Genomic DNA, 16,736 nt, shown 5'->3' with positions numbered 1-16,736 from the left:
GGAGCAGTGGCTCACACCTATAATCCCAGCACTTTAGGAGGCCGAGGCAGGAGTATTATCTGAGGTCAGGAGTTCAAGACCAGCCTGGCCAACATGGGGAAACCCCGTTTCTATTAAAAATACAAAAATAAGCCATGTGTGGTGGCACTAGCCTGTAGTCCCAGCTACTTGGGGAGGCTGAGGCAGGAGAATCACTTGAACCCGGGAGGCAGAGGTTGCAGTGAGCGAGATCATGCCACTGCACTCCAGCCTGGGTAACAGAGTGAGACTCTATCTCAAATAAAATAAAAAAAAAAGAATACATCACAATTTTTTAAATATTAATTACATATTACATGTATTTTGGATATTGGATATATGATATTAAATAAAACATATTGGTAATTTTAGCTGTTTCTTTTTACTTTTTTCTAACGTAGCTACTAGACAATTTATAATTACATATGTGGCTTGTATTATATTTGAGCCCCACTGGTATCAACAATGCAAATACGCGATAAAAAAGGAAACACCTTTAAGAATTCTGACTCAAATTCACAAATTTTTAAGGCATTAAAGAAATTTTTATAAATGTGAAACAGGCAAGGGTAAGAAAGGCAAAACTGCTAACGTAGAACATTTACCCATCAATGATAGACTGAATAAAGAAAATACGGTACATTTACATCATGGAGTACTATGTGGCCATATAAAAAGAAACAAGATCATGTCCTTTGCATGGACATGATAGGGCTGGAGGCCATTATCCTTAGTGAACTAACGCAGGAACAGAAAACCAAGTGCCATGTGTGCTCACTTACAAGTGGGAGCTAAATAATGAGAACACGTGGACACATAGAGGGGAACAACACGCACTGGGGCCTATTGGAGGGTGGAGGGTGGGAGCAAGGAGAGAATCAGGAAAAGTAACTGATAGGTATTAGGCTTAATACCTGGGTGACGAAATAATCAGCACAACAAACCCCCATAACCCAAGTTTACCTATGTAACAAACCTGCACATATACCCCTGAACTTTAAAGTTATTAAAAAAAAAAAAAAAAAAAAAAGCAGAGAACAGAACTATTTGAGAAATAACATTGGAAAAACTAAATCTAAACATGCAATAATTGCTACAGTTTATTGATTACCTATTAGACACCTATATACTCTAATAACAACACTAAAAAAATTGTGATTCTTATGTTTATTTTGCACATGATAATTCTAAGGCTTAGAAAGGTCAAGAAGCTTTCCCAAGGCTGCAGAGCTACCTGAAGGAGATTAAAACTCAACTTTTTAAAAAAAAATTGTATTTTGGATTCAGGGGTACGTGTGCATGTTTATTACAAGGGTGCGTAACGCTGAGATTTGGGGTTCCATTGATCAAGTCACCCAGATAGTAAACATAGCACCTGATAGAAAGTTTTTCAGCCCTTATCCTCCTCCTTCCTTTTGGAGTCCCCAGTGTCTACTGTTTCTGTATTCATATCTGTGTGTACCCAAGGTTTAGCTCTCACCTGTAGGTCAGAATATAAGATATTTGGTAAAACTCCATCTCTAAATGTATGTTCTTTTCTAGACACTGCTGTGTCAGAGAAGAAACTGAGGGATTTTACAATAATTGAATCCAAGTTTAAACCTAACATATCACTAGAGAGGCCCCCTCACATTTCCACAATATCCTTTTCCTATTATTATGATGGGTCTAATGGACATTGACTAATAAGCCAGAATTCCCTCCAGTTTGGGTTACACATTATTTTTCTAGCTCAGAGACTGGCAAATTATGGCTGCAGGCCAAATCCAATCCTCTACTTCTTTTTATATGGTCTATGAGCTAAGAATAATTTTTTCATTTTTAAGTGGTTGAAAAAAATTTCACAAAAGTTTGATGACACACGAAAATTACATGAAATTCAAATTTTAGTCCTATAAAAATAAAGTTTTATTGGAATACAGCCTCACATTATGTACTATCTATGCGATCATGCTACAGGGACAGAGCTGAGTAGTTGTTTCAGAGACCTTACTGATAACAAAACCTAAAACATTAACTCTTGGCCTTTTATGGAAAAAAGCTTGTTCACTCTCACTTCACAAGAATAGCCTTAAGGGAAACTCTTCTCCACTAAGAAACTGTTCACTCTCTTTGCCTTTAGTAGTTTCATTATTCATTCTTCCATCAAAAATGTACTTTTTTTTACTATCAAGCTTTCTGTTAGGCACTGTGATAGACAGACAAATAAAATTATAGAATTCCCAGGAACACAACGGACAGGGAAAAGGCAAAGGATATGTCAGTAAGACAGAATATGTGAAGGCATGAAGTGATAACATAATGGTAATAATCTGAGCACCCTTTAGTGGACAACTCATATAATTACCTCTAGTGTATGTGGAGCATGAGGCAAACACTGTGCTAGCCTTTCCATGAGTGCCTCATTAAAGGCTCAGAACCACACTTTCAGGTAGATTAATCACAATATCATTTTACAGATGTAGAAACAGGTTGCTATAATCATGAAACTTATCCAAGGCACACAGCTAAAGAGTGCTGTCATCAGAATTCAAAGTCAGGTGCACCTAGCTAGACTGGGAAGGTGCTTTCACAGGTATTAACATATCAAAAATACCTAACAAAATGTTTGTTATTAAAATCCATTTTTGGTGATGTGTAATGTATAAAGACATTCCAGATTAATCTGTTTTTGGATTAATTTGTATTGACAGGGGCATTAGACACTGAGATAGTCTTTCCTTCCCAGGAAAACTCTGGGTTACATCAGAAAAGCTCTCCTCCTTTGCCCCACAATTTTCTGCCCATGGCCCAGTGCTTGCAGGGTGGAAGAAGAGGAGGCAGAATCACCAGCAATAGATGTTGTTCTATAGTTTGAATGCATGCCCTAAGCTTTCCACCTACATCTTTATAATGATTCATCTTTTTCTCATTATTTTTACATTTTATTTTTAGCATGTTCTAAATGGCTAAATGTGTTTCTGGGATTCCTATTCTGTGACATTCAAGTTAGATAATTTTTGATCTGGTTTTACAAGCCAGAAAATAAGATTCACAGAATTATAATGACCTGCCCAAAGACATAAAAACTAGTAAGTGACAGAAAAGGGGATTAAAGACTAGGTCTGGTTTAGCAGAAATAAATAAACACAAAGCAAAACCAAAAAGCACAATACACTTTGTGCTCCCGTGTACTGTAATTTGTTGTAGCTTATGAATAAAAGGCTCTGTATGCATAAAAAAGGGTAGATCCTTTAACAGTAATTATATTTTGTGTGCAAAACTGACACTGTGCCATAGGTAGAAATCATTTCAACTAATTTTTGTAACACAAAAACACTTTTTTGTGAGAACATCAAATCTGTATTTGTTTTTTTATCATGCATAAATTTGTCAGTATATCTCTGGTCTAAAACTTTCCCCTGAAATCCAGATACATATTCAACTGCTTACTTGAGAACTGAAGAACAACAAAAAGAAAGAGAAACCTCAAACCAACTAGCCATCAGATGGTCATTATGGTGTCAGCTTCTGCTTTTCCTGTAAAATAAGACTAATGACACCTATCCTGAAGGATTGTTGCAGGCCTTACAAAGGACAATGTACACACAAGATGTATGGCAGAACACTGTATCAGGTCTATCAGTCTAATACCTTCCTGGTATTAAGGTTATAGAACTTTAAATATCCATGCATCATTTCTAAAATTTACAAAATAAAAACTTTAGAAAAAAAAATTTAGTCTTTCCGAGCATGGTGATTCATGTCTGTAATGCCAGCACTTTGGGAGGCTGGGGCAGGTGGATCATCTGAGGCCAGGAGCTTGAGACCAGCCTGGCTAACAAGGTGAAACCCCATCTCTACTAAAAATACAAAAAAATTAGCCAAGCCTAGTGGTGTGAGGTTGTAGTACCAGCTACTCAGGAGGCTGAGGCAAGAGAATCATTTGAACCCGAGAGGCGGAGGTTGAATCCAGTCTGGGTGGCAGAGTGAGATTCCGTCTCAAAAAAAAAAAAAAAGAAAAGAAAAGAAAAGAAAAAAGAAAACAATAGTCTTAAACACAACAACCCTTAATCTGCTTAATCTGTTTGGGGAAAACATTTCCTAATGCAGCAAATAATACACAAATGTTCATCTTAAAATTAGCATAGAGAAAACAAGAGTAAAAACTACAAATAGTTCCTTACAACTCAAATATATGAGCATGGAATGAGCACCTGGAAGCAAAAGCGCCCAGGATTAATCACATTACTGAACCTAACCATGAATACACACACAGAACAAACCTGATAGTTTTCACGATACACATACTGACCTCAGACAGTACTTTGTTGATCACACTGTCATACTAATAGGTTCTTTTTGGGTACTTTGTGACTTTTAAATAATTACTGAAAAACATACTGCTAAAATTTGTCTTCTAGTACAACGCCTTAATATTCAATTCCATAGAGAAATATTGTAAAGGACTTTTATAGCTAAGAAGTATAGTAAGCAATTTGTTAAACATTGTATGGACTTGGTCATACAGCTGATTTAGAACAAGAGAGTCAAGAAAGGCATTTATAATGCCTTGTTGGTTTAGAAATAGGTATTTTTAAAAGCAAGTTATAATCAAGTTGTGAAATATAGATATTTATATTACTTAAGTCAGTAAAATCTATTCATATCTTCTGACAGTACTTTTCATTTACATTTTTGTTCAAATTAATAAACTTTTCCATTTTTACCAATAAGAAATAAGCCTATGTCTGGTATTAAACTACTCATAGTCATAAAAAAAAAAACAGACTTAGGGGAAAATATTGTTTAAATTTTAAGTATCATTTAAATAGTAACATTTACTTTAACCATCATTGTATGTGATTGAGCATATTGAGTATAAACCTGAATGTACGCTATTAACGGACCCAGGATGAAAGTTTTGAAAGGAACATATGCTAAGGATGAAGGAAGAACAAAAAATACTTTGAAATGTGAAGCTCTATGATAAATATTATGATTTAAAAGACTTTCTAAAAGCTCTCACAACCAAATTCCTGTCTGTTCCCAAGATAATAAAATAAGTAGAAAGCCACCAGTTAAAGGCCAAAATAACAAAATAAAGCTACACACTTTGGGGTATACTGTGTGTAACTGTATGTAACAAAATCAAGGTCATGAATTGAATGGCTTCCAGTAATTCATTCTTCCAAACTGTTCAGGTACTGGTTGGACTCTCAACCTCGGGGTACTTCTCTCATATTTCTTACTCCCTGGACCTCATGCTAGACAGAAAGCTCCCTTGCTACTAGGGAAAACCATCTGTTGTTTTTGTGTGAATGTAACAGGTTTGAAAGTTTAATGCACTTCCCAAAGCACTAAATTCTCTTCAAGATAAACCCTGGGATGCATATTAATAGGTACTATTTCCTTTACCACCTTTTGATCTTTCATTCCAATCAAATTACAGCATACTGTTACCTCTATTGAATCATAAAACCCTCCCCTATTCTTGGTAGTTGCTAGGATGAGAAAGGGTAGGTTGGAGTTTACTGAAAGGTCTTTAGAATTAAAACTGTGGGTAAGAAAACAAACATGTATTGTAAGTTATATTGTGCTATCAACTTGGTATCAATTTAGAAAAGCTCTTAAAAGTCACATGTATGAAACAAAGCAGAATGGCCACATTTATTTAAACAGAACAGACACACCACATAACCAGGCAATGAAACTGAAAAGTTCGCACCTCCAAAAAAAGTTTTTCTAAGCCATTTGAAAACCTCAATTTTTAAATACAAAAACAGTTATCTCCTAACCACGAGCCGGAAATCCCAACAGAATAATTGATGGATGGAGGAGGCTGGGGTTGAGGGGAAGAGGAGAGAGAAACTTTTCATACACTCAGGAATGGCATTTCTCAGATATATATACTCCCCCTTTACCGTCCATGTCCAGGCAGCTAGCAATCAACCATTATTCTTTCAGCAGTTCTCTCTGGGATTCAATTCCACTTTATTCCTATTGTTATCACCCTATACACTTCCTTTTCTCTCTAATCCTTGGATTTCAGAATTCTCTAACTCCGTGTCCTACCTTTCTAATGGCTCTAACATACAGCTGCAGATTCTTGTTATGAAAACACAGCCTTCATCATTTTACAAAAGCCCTGTCCAGAGCCCTACTTTTCTAATGATTAAAGCCTTACCTTCCTAAAATCAAAAGCCTACACTCCTCTGAATTTCAAAATGTGAAATAAATGGACAACTCCTATCCATCTCTGTAAATTATTAAACTAAAATATAATATTTAAGTTCAATTGATAATAATACACTATTTGGAAAACAAATCATTTTCTCTGTGGTATGACTCCAGTTAATCACTTGAGTGATCTTGAGAGAAATCCTGTTTTCTTTGATTCTGTACAAATTTGATTCCTACTTCTGGACCTAACTAATCCATGAAGGTTCTTCCAACGACTTCAGTCTATATTTTTTCACTCATGCCATGAAACTCCAAGATCTATCACCCTTGAATGCATGAAACGTCATATTTGCTTCATAATTTAACTTTTTTATTTATCAATGTTTATTTTAAGTTCTGGGGTACAGGTGCAGGATGAGCAGGTTTGTTACATAGGTAAGTGTGTGCCATGGTGGTTTGCTGCACAGATCAACCCATCCCCTAGGTGTTAAGTTCAGCACCCATTAGCTGTTCTTCCTGATGCATTCCCTCCCCCTGCCCCACCCTCCCCATGGACAGGCCCCGGTGTTTGTTGTTCCCCCACCCCATGTGTCCATGTGTTCTCATCACTCAGCTCCCACTTATAAGTGAGAACATGCGGTGTCTGGTTCTCTGTTCCTGTGTTAGTTTGCTGAGGATAACAACTTCCAGCTCCATCCATGTCCCTGCAAAGGATATGATCTCATTCCTTTTTATAGCTGCATAGTATTCCATGGTGTATATGTACTACATTTTCTTTATCCAGTCTATCACTGATGAGTATTTGGGTTGATTCCATGTCTTTGCTATTTCCAACACCGTATTTTAAAAGAAAATATTTCTACTTCTTGAAGGGCATGGGCCTTATCTACAGTGCTGGGTTGACCTGGTTACGAGGAATCCACAGAAAATATAATCTAATAGTTACTACCATTACAATATGTTATGCCTGTCATACTTCAGCAAGCAAACTATGAAGGGAGAGAAAATTCACTTTTATTTGAGCTACTCTTTACTCCTCTGAGGCTTCCCTGGTTTGTGACAAACAAACATTGTAACAGCTTCACCTCGCTTAAGTACATATTCATTTTGTATTTCCTGTTTAAAATAATGTATACTTTGGTTTATCCTCTTCAATCTAGGTAAGAGCTGACACAATACAGTGACTAAAAGCACATTCTGGGGCTAGACTGCCTGGGCTTGAATGACAACCACATTCTCTGCTAGATTGCAGGCAGTAATCTCTAAATCTCAATTCTCTTATCTGCAAAATGAGAATACATACAGTACTTACCCAGTGGATGTGGTATATAAATTGCTCAGAAGAGCGCTTGGCACAGAACAAGAAGAATGTAAGTCCTTGTTTAATTAATGGAGGGTGAACATAATTTTTCTCTGTGTTGCAGAGCCTAAGGCAAACACTACAGAAATAACTACCTTTACAAAAGTCTGACGACTTATAGATTGAGTTTCTAAGAGTCTAAAAACCTGATATCTGATTTATCCTTGATTTCAGGATAGTAAGGGGTTTAGGACAGAATATATAAGCTGGATACGGAGAGATCTTGACTGTAACACCTGTTTCTCCACTTATCAGCAGGTCGCCTTGAAAGAGTTACGTAATACCTCTCCATCTCAGTTTCTCCATTTGTTAGTAGTAGTAAACAACCCTAAGATAAGTAGGAAAATGATATAAAATAATGTAAGTAAAGCATTTAGCCCAGTGCACATAGTAAATTCACAGTAACTATGAACTATTGTTATCTCTCATATATTATCTGATCAGTGACAAGGAAATACACAACAAATTGATCTATTTTTCGTGGTGTGCATGTGTCTCTCTTCTTCTCTTGCTGGCAAAGACTATTTCCTCAGAGCTATGCCTTATCTTAAAAAGTTCTTTGTTCCAAGTTCTACCTGCACCATGTCCTCTAAGTGAAGAAGGGCACAAATGGGCAGTTTCCTTGAGAAGCAACCCCCTTGAAATTATTCCAAGATCAAGTAATTTTGCAATATTTGCAGGATAACATCTAAAAAGCCCTTCCAAATTCAAAATTGTGCATATTTTCTCCTCTTCAGAATTGATTGTATAGATGCATTTTTTATAATTTTAAGGAGGGAGAATTACTGATATATTTCATTCACTGTATGATATTCACTCAAAATGCATTTTGGTAAAATTTAATGCTACAACTAAGAAAAAACCAAACTGGACATAATAGCTGCTTGAAAGTATACTCCTTCCCCACCCCCTCCTCACTCTTTCTCTCTCTCTCTCTCTCTCTCATTAACACTTGAAGGTTTATTTTTAGAAGACTAATGGAGGGGCATCTTTTTAAGACTAATAGACACATTGTGACACCTCAAGAAAGTAATCTGTTCCTTAGGATAAGCCAAGTATGCCCCCTTCACTCCAATCTATTATTCCTTATGTTATTCATACAGTTGACCTTCTGTATCCATGGATGCCACATCTATCAATTCAACCAATAGATTATCAAAAAAGTATTTGAGAAACAAAGAATAACAATGTAAAATACAAATAGAAAAAAACACAGCATAGCAATTTATGTAGCATTTATATCGCATTAGGTATTATAAGTTAACAGATGATTGAAAGCATGGGAAGGATATGCATAGATTACATGCAAATACTCTGCCATTTGATATAAGGGACTTGAGCATCTGCAGATTTTGGTATCCATGACAAGCAGGTGGCACAGGGTGGGGGTGGCGGGAGACGTGGCAGTGTCTTGGAACCCACTTCCTCATGGATACTGAAGGAAGACTATATTGAAGTAGCAGTGGTTAACAAAACAAGCAGTCTGTTGACAGCCTTCTATAATTAAATTATTTATAAACAGTTAAATTATAAATACAGTTACTACTAGAACAGGATTGAATAAAAAAGTGACAGATTTTTTTTTTTGCCATTTTACTACTAACACAGTAAATTGCAGAAAGCAGAAAATTGTTTTCCTATACTGTTTTCATTATTACATTGAATTATAAACATTTCTAAAATATAATTTAGTGTAAGTGATATATTTCTTTTATACTAAATGAATGTATAATTTTCAGCATACTTGTAATAAATGCGGAGATAACACTGGAGTTTTCAGTGTTCATATATTTTCTTTCATGTGATTCTCATGAAACTTTGCAAAGTAGGGAAGACAGGTTACATCATCTTATTGACAAATGTGAAAATTGTGGCTCACAATTATGTGACAAAATTAGAAAGCAATTATGCTAGAATACGAATTCAGGTCTCTTAATATCTAACATGAAATTCTGTCTTACATCCTGGGATACTTCTAAGTAATAGTCATGATTACCATGACCACCATCACTATCAACCACAATAACAATACATGTCCAGGGACTTTTCTTGGTTTCACGCATCATTTTACACTATTAAGCACTCTTTTTTCCCCCCTAAAAATTACTCCTTTGATAATTTACGTTGGCATTGCTCTCTTTCTTTCTTGAAACTTTTCTGATTGTTCCTTCACAGGGCCTCTCTTGCTACATCTGTTCTTTAAATGCTGGTGTTGTGTCTCTGATATTCTTACTCTAACACTAAAATTGCATGATTTAGTATTCTGCCAAGGTTAAAAACCACCTTCCACACAATGAGCTCCTTAGGTTTAAGTATTTATTTCCCTTCTAGACATATATCCTCAAACACACGTCAGACCCCTAAAGCTCAGCACATCCAAAACTGAATTCTGTGGCTCCATCCATCACTGACAACCAGCAAGCTCTTCTAGTATCCCTATCTTAATATCCCAGGAGTTATCCAAACCAAAATACCAAGAACTAAATCCAGCTTTTATGGTAATGATCTGATGATATATACTCTGGAAAGCATTCCCTAACTACCTAGATAAAAATGAGTTGGCAGTCCTCTAAAATTTGGTCAGTACTTGCTCAGTTATAAACTGTTTCATATATCTATATATTTTTAAAGTTTATTCAACATGTACTTTTAGTGAGTAAAAGAGTAAAATATAGCCTTGCTAAAGAAGGATAGCATGTACAAGAAAAACTAACCAAGAAATGACACTTCCTTGAATAGGACACATTCAGTGTAAGAAGAGATGTCTACAATCATCCAGCTGAACTACTTTTCTGTGATTGAAAGCTCTTCATAAACATCCTGACCTAGAGTAGTCTGTTATTTCACGCTGTTTGTACTCTGATATTTCAACAGTTGTCATAAATTTAGAATTTCTCTTCTTTCTGGGTATAGATAATGCTTAACAAAACTCTTAAATTTAAATACCTTAAATTTTCTATAGATTACTGCATGATACAGAGAGTTAATACAAATTTACCAATATGGTTTCTTACCATAGAATTATATTTTAGAAAATGTCAGGGATTTGGTACTCCATAGTAAATATCAGTGACTATCATCAATTTCCAAAAAAAAAAAAAAAGAAAAAAGAAAAACTTCCAATTTAAGTGGCCTAGGTCTTACTTTAATATCTTGTACATCTTTGGCTTTAAGAAAACATGATGGGGAGTGAAATGTAAATTATATCAGCTAGGTAAATTTATTATTATATTTGTTGAAATTGTCTTTTCTTTTTTTAAGTTCATAGATAGTGAACGGCTCAGCTTTCCAGGTCTGAATTTACTTGAAGCAGTTGCATTTTGAATTACACTATTCTAATGCAAATTTAATTCCATAGCATCTGTCATATACAGCAATCTAAACTTAGAAATTCAAAGAAATATGCATTTGAGTTACATCTTATATCTTTAGATATAAGTATTTCTCTCCTATTTAGATCATTAAAATTTCATTCTCATGTATCATATTCTATTGGGATAATTTTCAAAAAACTTTAGTGCTTAAAATAAGACTTATACAACTTAAGATTATTCTGGAGCCTTACAGAAGGTATACATTTATGGTTTGCTTGTGATAGATATGATGAAGTTTAGTATAAAATATAATGATGGTTTAATTAGGTAAGCTACGACACTGTCTAAATAGCAATGTAAATGAAGTTTCATTCTCCCTATCTTAAAACTTCAGTCATAATACATGGAGTACAAAAAAATTGAGGACTATTACCTTTGTTTTCAAGTTAGTTAGCTCTTTATTACAATAATGGCAATGGCACAAAATGTTCCTAAGAAATCAAATGCCTTTGAAAAACACAAATAATTTATAAGTAGAGGCAATAGAAAATGTACTTACTCCCATCTAACTCTATAAAAGTAAATTATGTTACCTCTTTACCTTAAATGTATGAGCAGAAATTAAGTGCTAGATTCTAAAATATATTCTTATGTGTGAAGTCCACATTTTGGATAAAGAAAGAAAATTGAGAAAATTAAAACCCCTTAATGATAGAAAACTTTTATATAACATTCTTGCTTTAAAAGGAAGTGGTGAAAACATAATGTCAAGCAAAGTATATGGTTATAATTTGTTCCAAATATCAGGAAAAAACTCCTAAAACTAATGAAATGTAAGCTGTAGATAGAAATTATAAATGTAGGGACAGAGTAAAATTCGTGGCAACTAGGTATCTAGTATCGGGGTGTAGGGTACAACGGACGTTATAGGGCAACTCTATGTTTTAACAAAATGTTAACATATTAGCTATTTGTTACTGAGAAAAAATGTGGTTGCAATCAACTGCCCCCCCTTTTTTTCAAATTCTGACGATTTCTACTTGGCCCCAGGTTACAATAAGAAATTCTTAAGAAGGGAAAATAAATCTTTAACATTATTCCCATTTTTCTTTGAAGAACAGTTAAGTATTACTGAGATGATTCTAGTTTATCTGCTAACACACTGACAGAGAAATCATATTTGATTTATTTTCATCATTTTCCTTTAAGATATCAATTTTAAGGTGTGGTAGAGGTAATGAATGGAGCAATAACTCTGGAGTAGGTAGTTATTGTGATTGATTTAGGAGACATTTGCCAAGACAAAAATAAATTAGACTGAATACTGAAATTATCAAAAGCCTATCACAAAGTATGCCTCATAAGAGGTATTAATAAAGTAGAGGTTGCTTTAAGTCACAACCATAAGAAAAAATTATGACTTAAGAAATTGATTTTTTAAAAATATTATAGATTCCTTTAAAGGGCAAGCCTAAATTCAAACAAATGGAGAACCAACCGTAATGAAAGAGATTATTTTGCTTTTACAATCTGAATATAAATCAAACTCTAATTCAATACTTATAAAAATTTTATGGACTGGAAAATAAGAGTACTTTAGACATTTACAGGTTCTCTTATTTTTGACCAGACTACATAACTACAAATATGAAATGATCCAATTAATGTATTTGTTGATGGTTTTCCTTTAAAGCACTATTTTTTTTTCATGCAAAGTTCCTGGTACAGTAACAAGATGCATATTTGTTGGAGAAAATGAGGCAGCAGGGATAGTTCAGGGACAGAGGTAAGTTTTATGGCCCCCACCCTGTTAGAGATGTAAAGTGGGTAAGAGAGTGACACAGAAGTTTACTGACACTTTGCTCCAAAGAATATTTCATCCTTGGGAGGCCAAGGCAGGTGAATCACTTGAGGTCAGCAATTCGAGACCAGCCTGGCTAACATGGTGTAAGTCGGTCTCTAATAAAAATACAAAAATTAGCCAGACATTGTGATGAGCACCTATAATAATAGCTACACAAGAGGCTGAGGTAGGAGAACAACTTGAACCTGGGAGGCAGAGGTTGCAGTAAGCTGAGATCACACCACTGCACTCCAGCCTACGCAACATAGCAAGACTTCATCTCAAAACAAACAACAACAAAAACCAAAGAACATTTCATCCAAATCTCTGAAACATCACTTAAGCCTTCAGCTTGCTTTCTTCTGCTTGGCTTCTTTAGCTCTTCCCTCGTTTTTTTTTTTTTTTTTCTTTTATACAAGATGCTTTGTCTAGATCTTATAGAGGCTTGATGCTTTAAAACAGAAGGACACACTCATATCTCCATCTAGAAGATGCAATGGGATAGGTGGAACATCACCAATACACCGGATCTTCCTACCCCATTTGTGGATACAGCTAATGTACCGGCTGTCACTGCACCATTTCTTCTTGCCCTTACACAACAAATGTTTTACTCAGTTATGATTGCTCTAGATCAGCGCAATCTACACCTTGTTGGGTTGTTTGCTACCCACCCCCAGCAGTGCCCTGAAGATTAATAGCATTTAACGGTGAACTTGTTTTGGTTTACCCTCACCCTCAGACATACAGAACCTCCACTTATAACATGGCCTTTTAGGATCTAATTCTTATCTATTTTTATTCACATAGACAGCCTACTAGCTTTCACAGAACAGCAAAGGTATTATGTCTAGGTGTAGGTTTTAAACATTTTGCAACACGGAGAATTACAGATATTTCAGAGGAATATTGGAAGAAAAGAAACAAAGAAAAAACTCAATAAAAAGATAATGAAAGAATAGCTGAATTCACAAATTAGAACAGATATCACAGATTATCTAAATTAGGATTTCTCAACATCAGCATTGACCCCTGGTCTGTACCCAGTAAATACCAGAAGCCCTGCCTCCCTACCCAATCTCCAAGTTGTGGCAGTCAGAAATGTCTCAAGACGCTATATGTTCCACGCCTTGTGGGTGGGGAGGGAAAGGAGGGGAAATCATTGCTAGCTGAGAGCCACTACTTTATGACATGTGCATTCATACATGTGCATTCACATGAGTACAGAGAAATCCTATTGCAAACATTAAGGCGGCTCAGGCAGTATACGGTCAAAATCATATGTAAAAGCATGAAAATATTTCAAACAGGATAAAGGTCTCTGAAAGGTTACATTTCTATAGTATAAAGAGTTAATATCTGTTTTGGTTTTTTAGATGCTTATAAGAACACAGTGACACGAAAGTTGTTATACTATTTGCATTTTGTAAAAGTACTTTCATGTAAGTAAAGTATATAAGATATACACGACAGTGTCATTAAATCAGAAATTTATACAGTAAGCTTTGGTACAATTAAGAGCTCTGAATTATGACTATTAACTAGAGAATCTGCAATGATACTGAGTAGGTTTACAGCACTGAAGAGCTGTGCCATCCTCTCCACATTTTTCCACATGATTAAAATTAGGAGGAATGCCAATCAGTTCTTCAATTCAATACTTAGTAATTGAATAATATAAGGCAAATTACTTAAGTTCTCTGAGTTTCTCTTCCCTTCATTTGTAAAATTTGAAAGATAATAGAACTTACAAGGAAGTTAAAAAACACTTTAAATAAGCTTTGATGTGTATTGAGCTCTGCTGATATGCGATTAAGAAATAATAATTGTTATTATTAATATTAATCATAAAAGTAATGGTAAATTTCCATCCTTAGCTTTTTGAGTTGGATTGTATACAATAGTGGCTGATTTTTTTTTTATCTTTCAGTGGATAACAACACAACAGAAGAATAAGTTTCAAAATAAAAATTTTCTGAGACCTCATAGAGGTTCAGAAATGGTCTTATATAGTTCACTTGTGCTAGCTAACTTAATTAACCTTACATGTGCACTATCTCCTTCCAGTTGAATGGGAAGTATTCTTATTGGAGGTATTCTATTTTGTAAGTATTTATTTTACAATATCATCACAATGTGAGATGTATAGCAAGCACTCTGTCTCAGAGCCTATACACTTAGCATTCCTTTAATGCCCAGAAAGTTTTCCAATGTAAATGTAGTTCACTGAGATGACTTGCCCTCAATCTAAAAATTAGTAAAATACATAAGCATAAGCATGGTAAACAACCTTTAAAAACAAACTATTATTTCCAAAAACTTAAACTTGGTACAATCAAATTAGTCAACTATTACCTCAGAGCAACACACTAGGAAAATATCTTCCTGTCCATATATTCTTCTTTCTTATCTATGTACTGTGTCAGTTCATTCTGTATCTAGCTACTCATTTTTCACATTTTCCAATATTACTTGTGCCATATTAATTACCCTTTAACCACCTGAATTTTCAATCATAGCTGCAATGTGAAGTAATGACACCTACCACTGCAGTGTTTAATTGTGTCAGCAGTTAAGAATTTCTTCACCACCAGGTAAGCAGAGCCAGGTTCAGCTAATGAACTCCACCGAAGCACTTGCTCCAGTACATTTTCCTTGTAGTGAAGAGGACGCTCTGTAAAAAATAAATTCCAAATCAAATGGAAAATATATGAAGATAACTATTTTTTTTATAATTATAAATTAAAAAAAAATCCCTTTGAAAAGATCTGTAGGCACCATTATACACAATCATATCTTATGTTATACAGTAATAGCACTATGACTACACAAAAGATACCCTAAGACCTAGAAAATTATTAAGCATATAATAACATTTACTATATAAATTAATAATGCAGGAATACCTATTTGTTACTCAACTATTTTTAAAAATCAGAAGTACTTTTCTTTTGATAAAAAAATCTCAGAATTCTACCCTTTGTACAATAAATTCTACACCTTGTACAATACTTTATTATTATTATTATTATTATTTTGAGACAGGGTTTCACTCTGTCACCTAGGTTGGAGTGCAGTGGTGCAATCATAGCTCACTGTAGCCTCAAACTTCTGATCTCAGGCTACCCTCCCACCTCTGCCTCCCAAAGTGGTGGGATGAATGGGCATGAACCACCAACTCAATCCTCTATCCTCTTTTTTAGATAACATACTGGTTTGTTTAGGGAAACCTTCTTATTTTTATATGCAATTAAATGGTTTTAAAAATCCATTAAACAATATTGTCTATTACTAAATAATAATTATAACTTAATCATAATCCTTTGTTTATCCCAACAAGATCAAACTCCTAATTTTGATCAATACTAGTGAATACCTCATAGCTAATATTTTCATAATCAATATAAAATTATAAAATGTAACTTCTATAGAAAACATTAAAATAATTTACAAAATAGTACTGAATAGTCTATATTTAACTATTAGTGGAAATACCAAAAACATTATGTGTTAATATTATATATTAACTATTGACATAATAGGCCAATTAGCAAGAAATTACATGACATCTTCAATATATTTCTCTGAAGAACATTCATCCATATACGTTTTGATTTAGGCAATCATAATTTTAAATGCAGCATATATTCTTAGCATAGAGTTAAAAAGAACCAGTTTTAGAATTACAATCAAAGCCTCACAGAAAAGTTTGTACTGATCAAAATATGTCAATCAGTTAATAAAATGTAGCAACAGAAGCATATGGGAAATTCAAACCTTTTCTCAGTACACTTAAAATAGCATAATTGAAATAATAAGAAAAGAAGTTCTGACATGAAGATGTCAGTGCTGCTTTCCTAGTGTTGTAGCCATGTAAAAGTCAATTCAACTCTTTCAAACCATCCAAAATATAAAGCACACAGCACTTGAGCTTTTTGCTTTTGTTTAAAGTAATGAGGCTAAAGACAAACAGGAAAGAGCATATCAAAAGCATCATACTTGTATGATCCATCATAATGTAATTGATAATAAAATCACA

The 16,736-nt window shown here is 34.5% G+C and overlaps 1 protein-coding gene across 1 annotated transcript in view; it reads right to left on the bottom strand.

The window, feature by feature from the left end:
- ARAP2 (ArfGAP with RhoGAP domain, ankyrin repeat and PH domain 2) overlaps positions 1-16,736 on the bottom strand; it is a 181,208-nt gene that overhangs the window by 25,357 nt on the left and 139,115 nt on the right. The window contains exons 27-28 of the mRNA XM_011967062.1: positions 15,243-15,371; positions 3,652-3,698 (exon numbers count right to left, since the gene is read on the bottom strand). Coding sequence (XP_011822452.1) covers positions 3,652-3,698; positions 15,243-15,371 — 176 coding nt within the window. The remainder of the gene's footprint in view (positions 1-3,651; positions 3,699-15,242; positions 15,372-16,736) is intronic.

This window comes from Mandrillus leucophaeus, unplaced genomic scaffold (assembly GCF_000951045.1).
Source record: "Mandrillus leucophaeus isolate KB7577 unplaced genomic scaffold, Mleu.le_1.0 Scaffold784, whole genome shotgun sequence".
NCBI classification, from domain to species: Eukaryota; Metazoa; Chordata; class Mammalia; order Primates; family Cercopithecidae; genus Mandrillus; species Mandrillus leucophaeus.
This window is presented reverse-complemented; position numbering and strand designations above follow the sequence as displayed.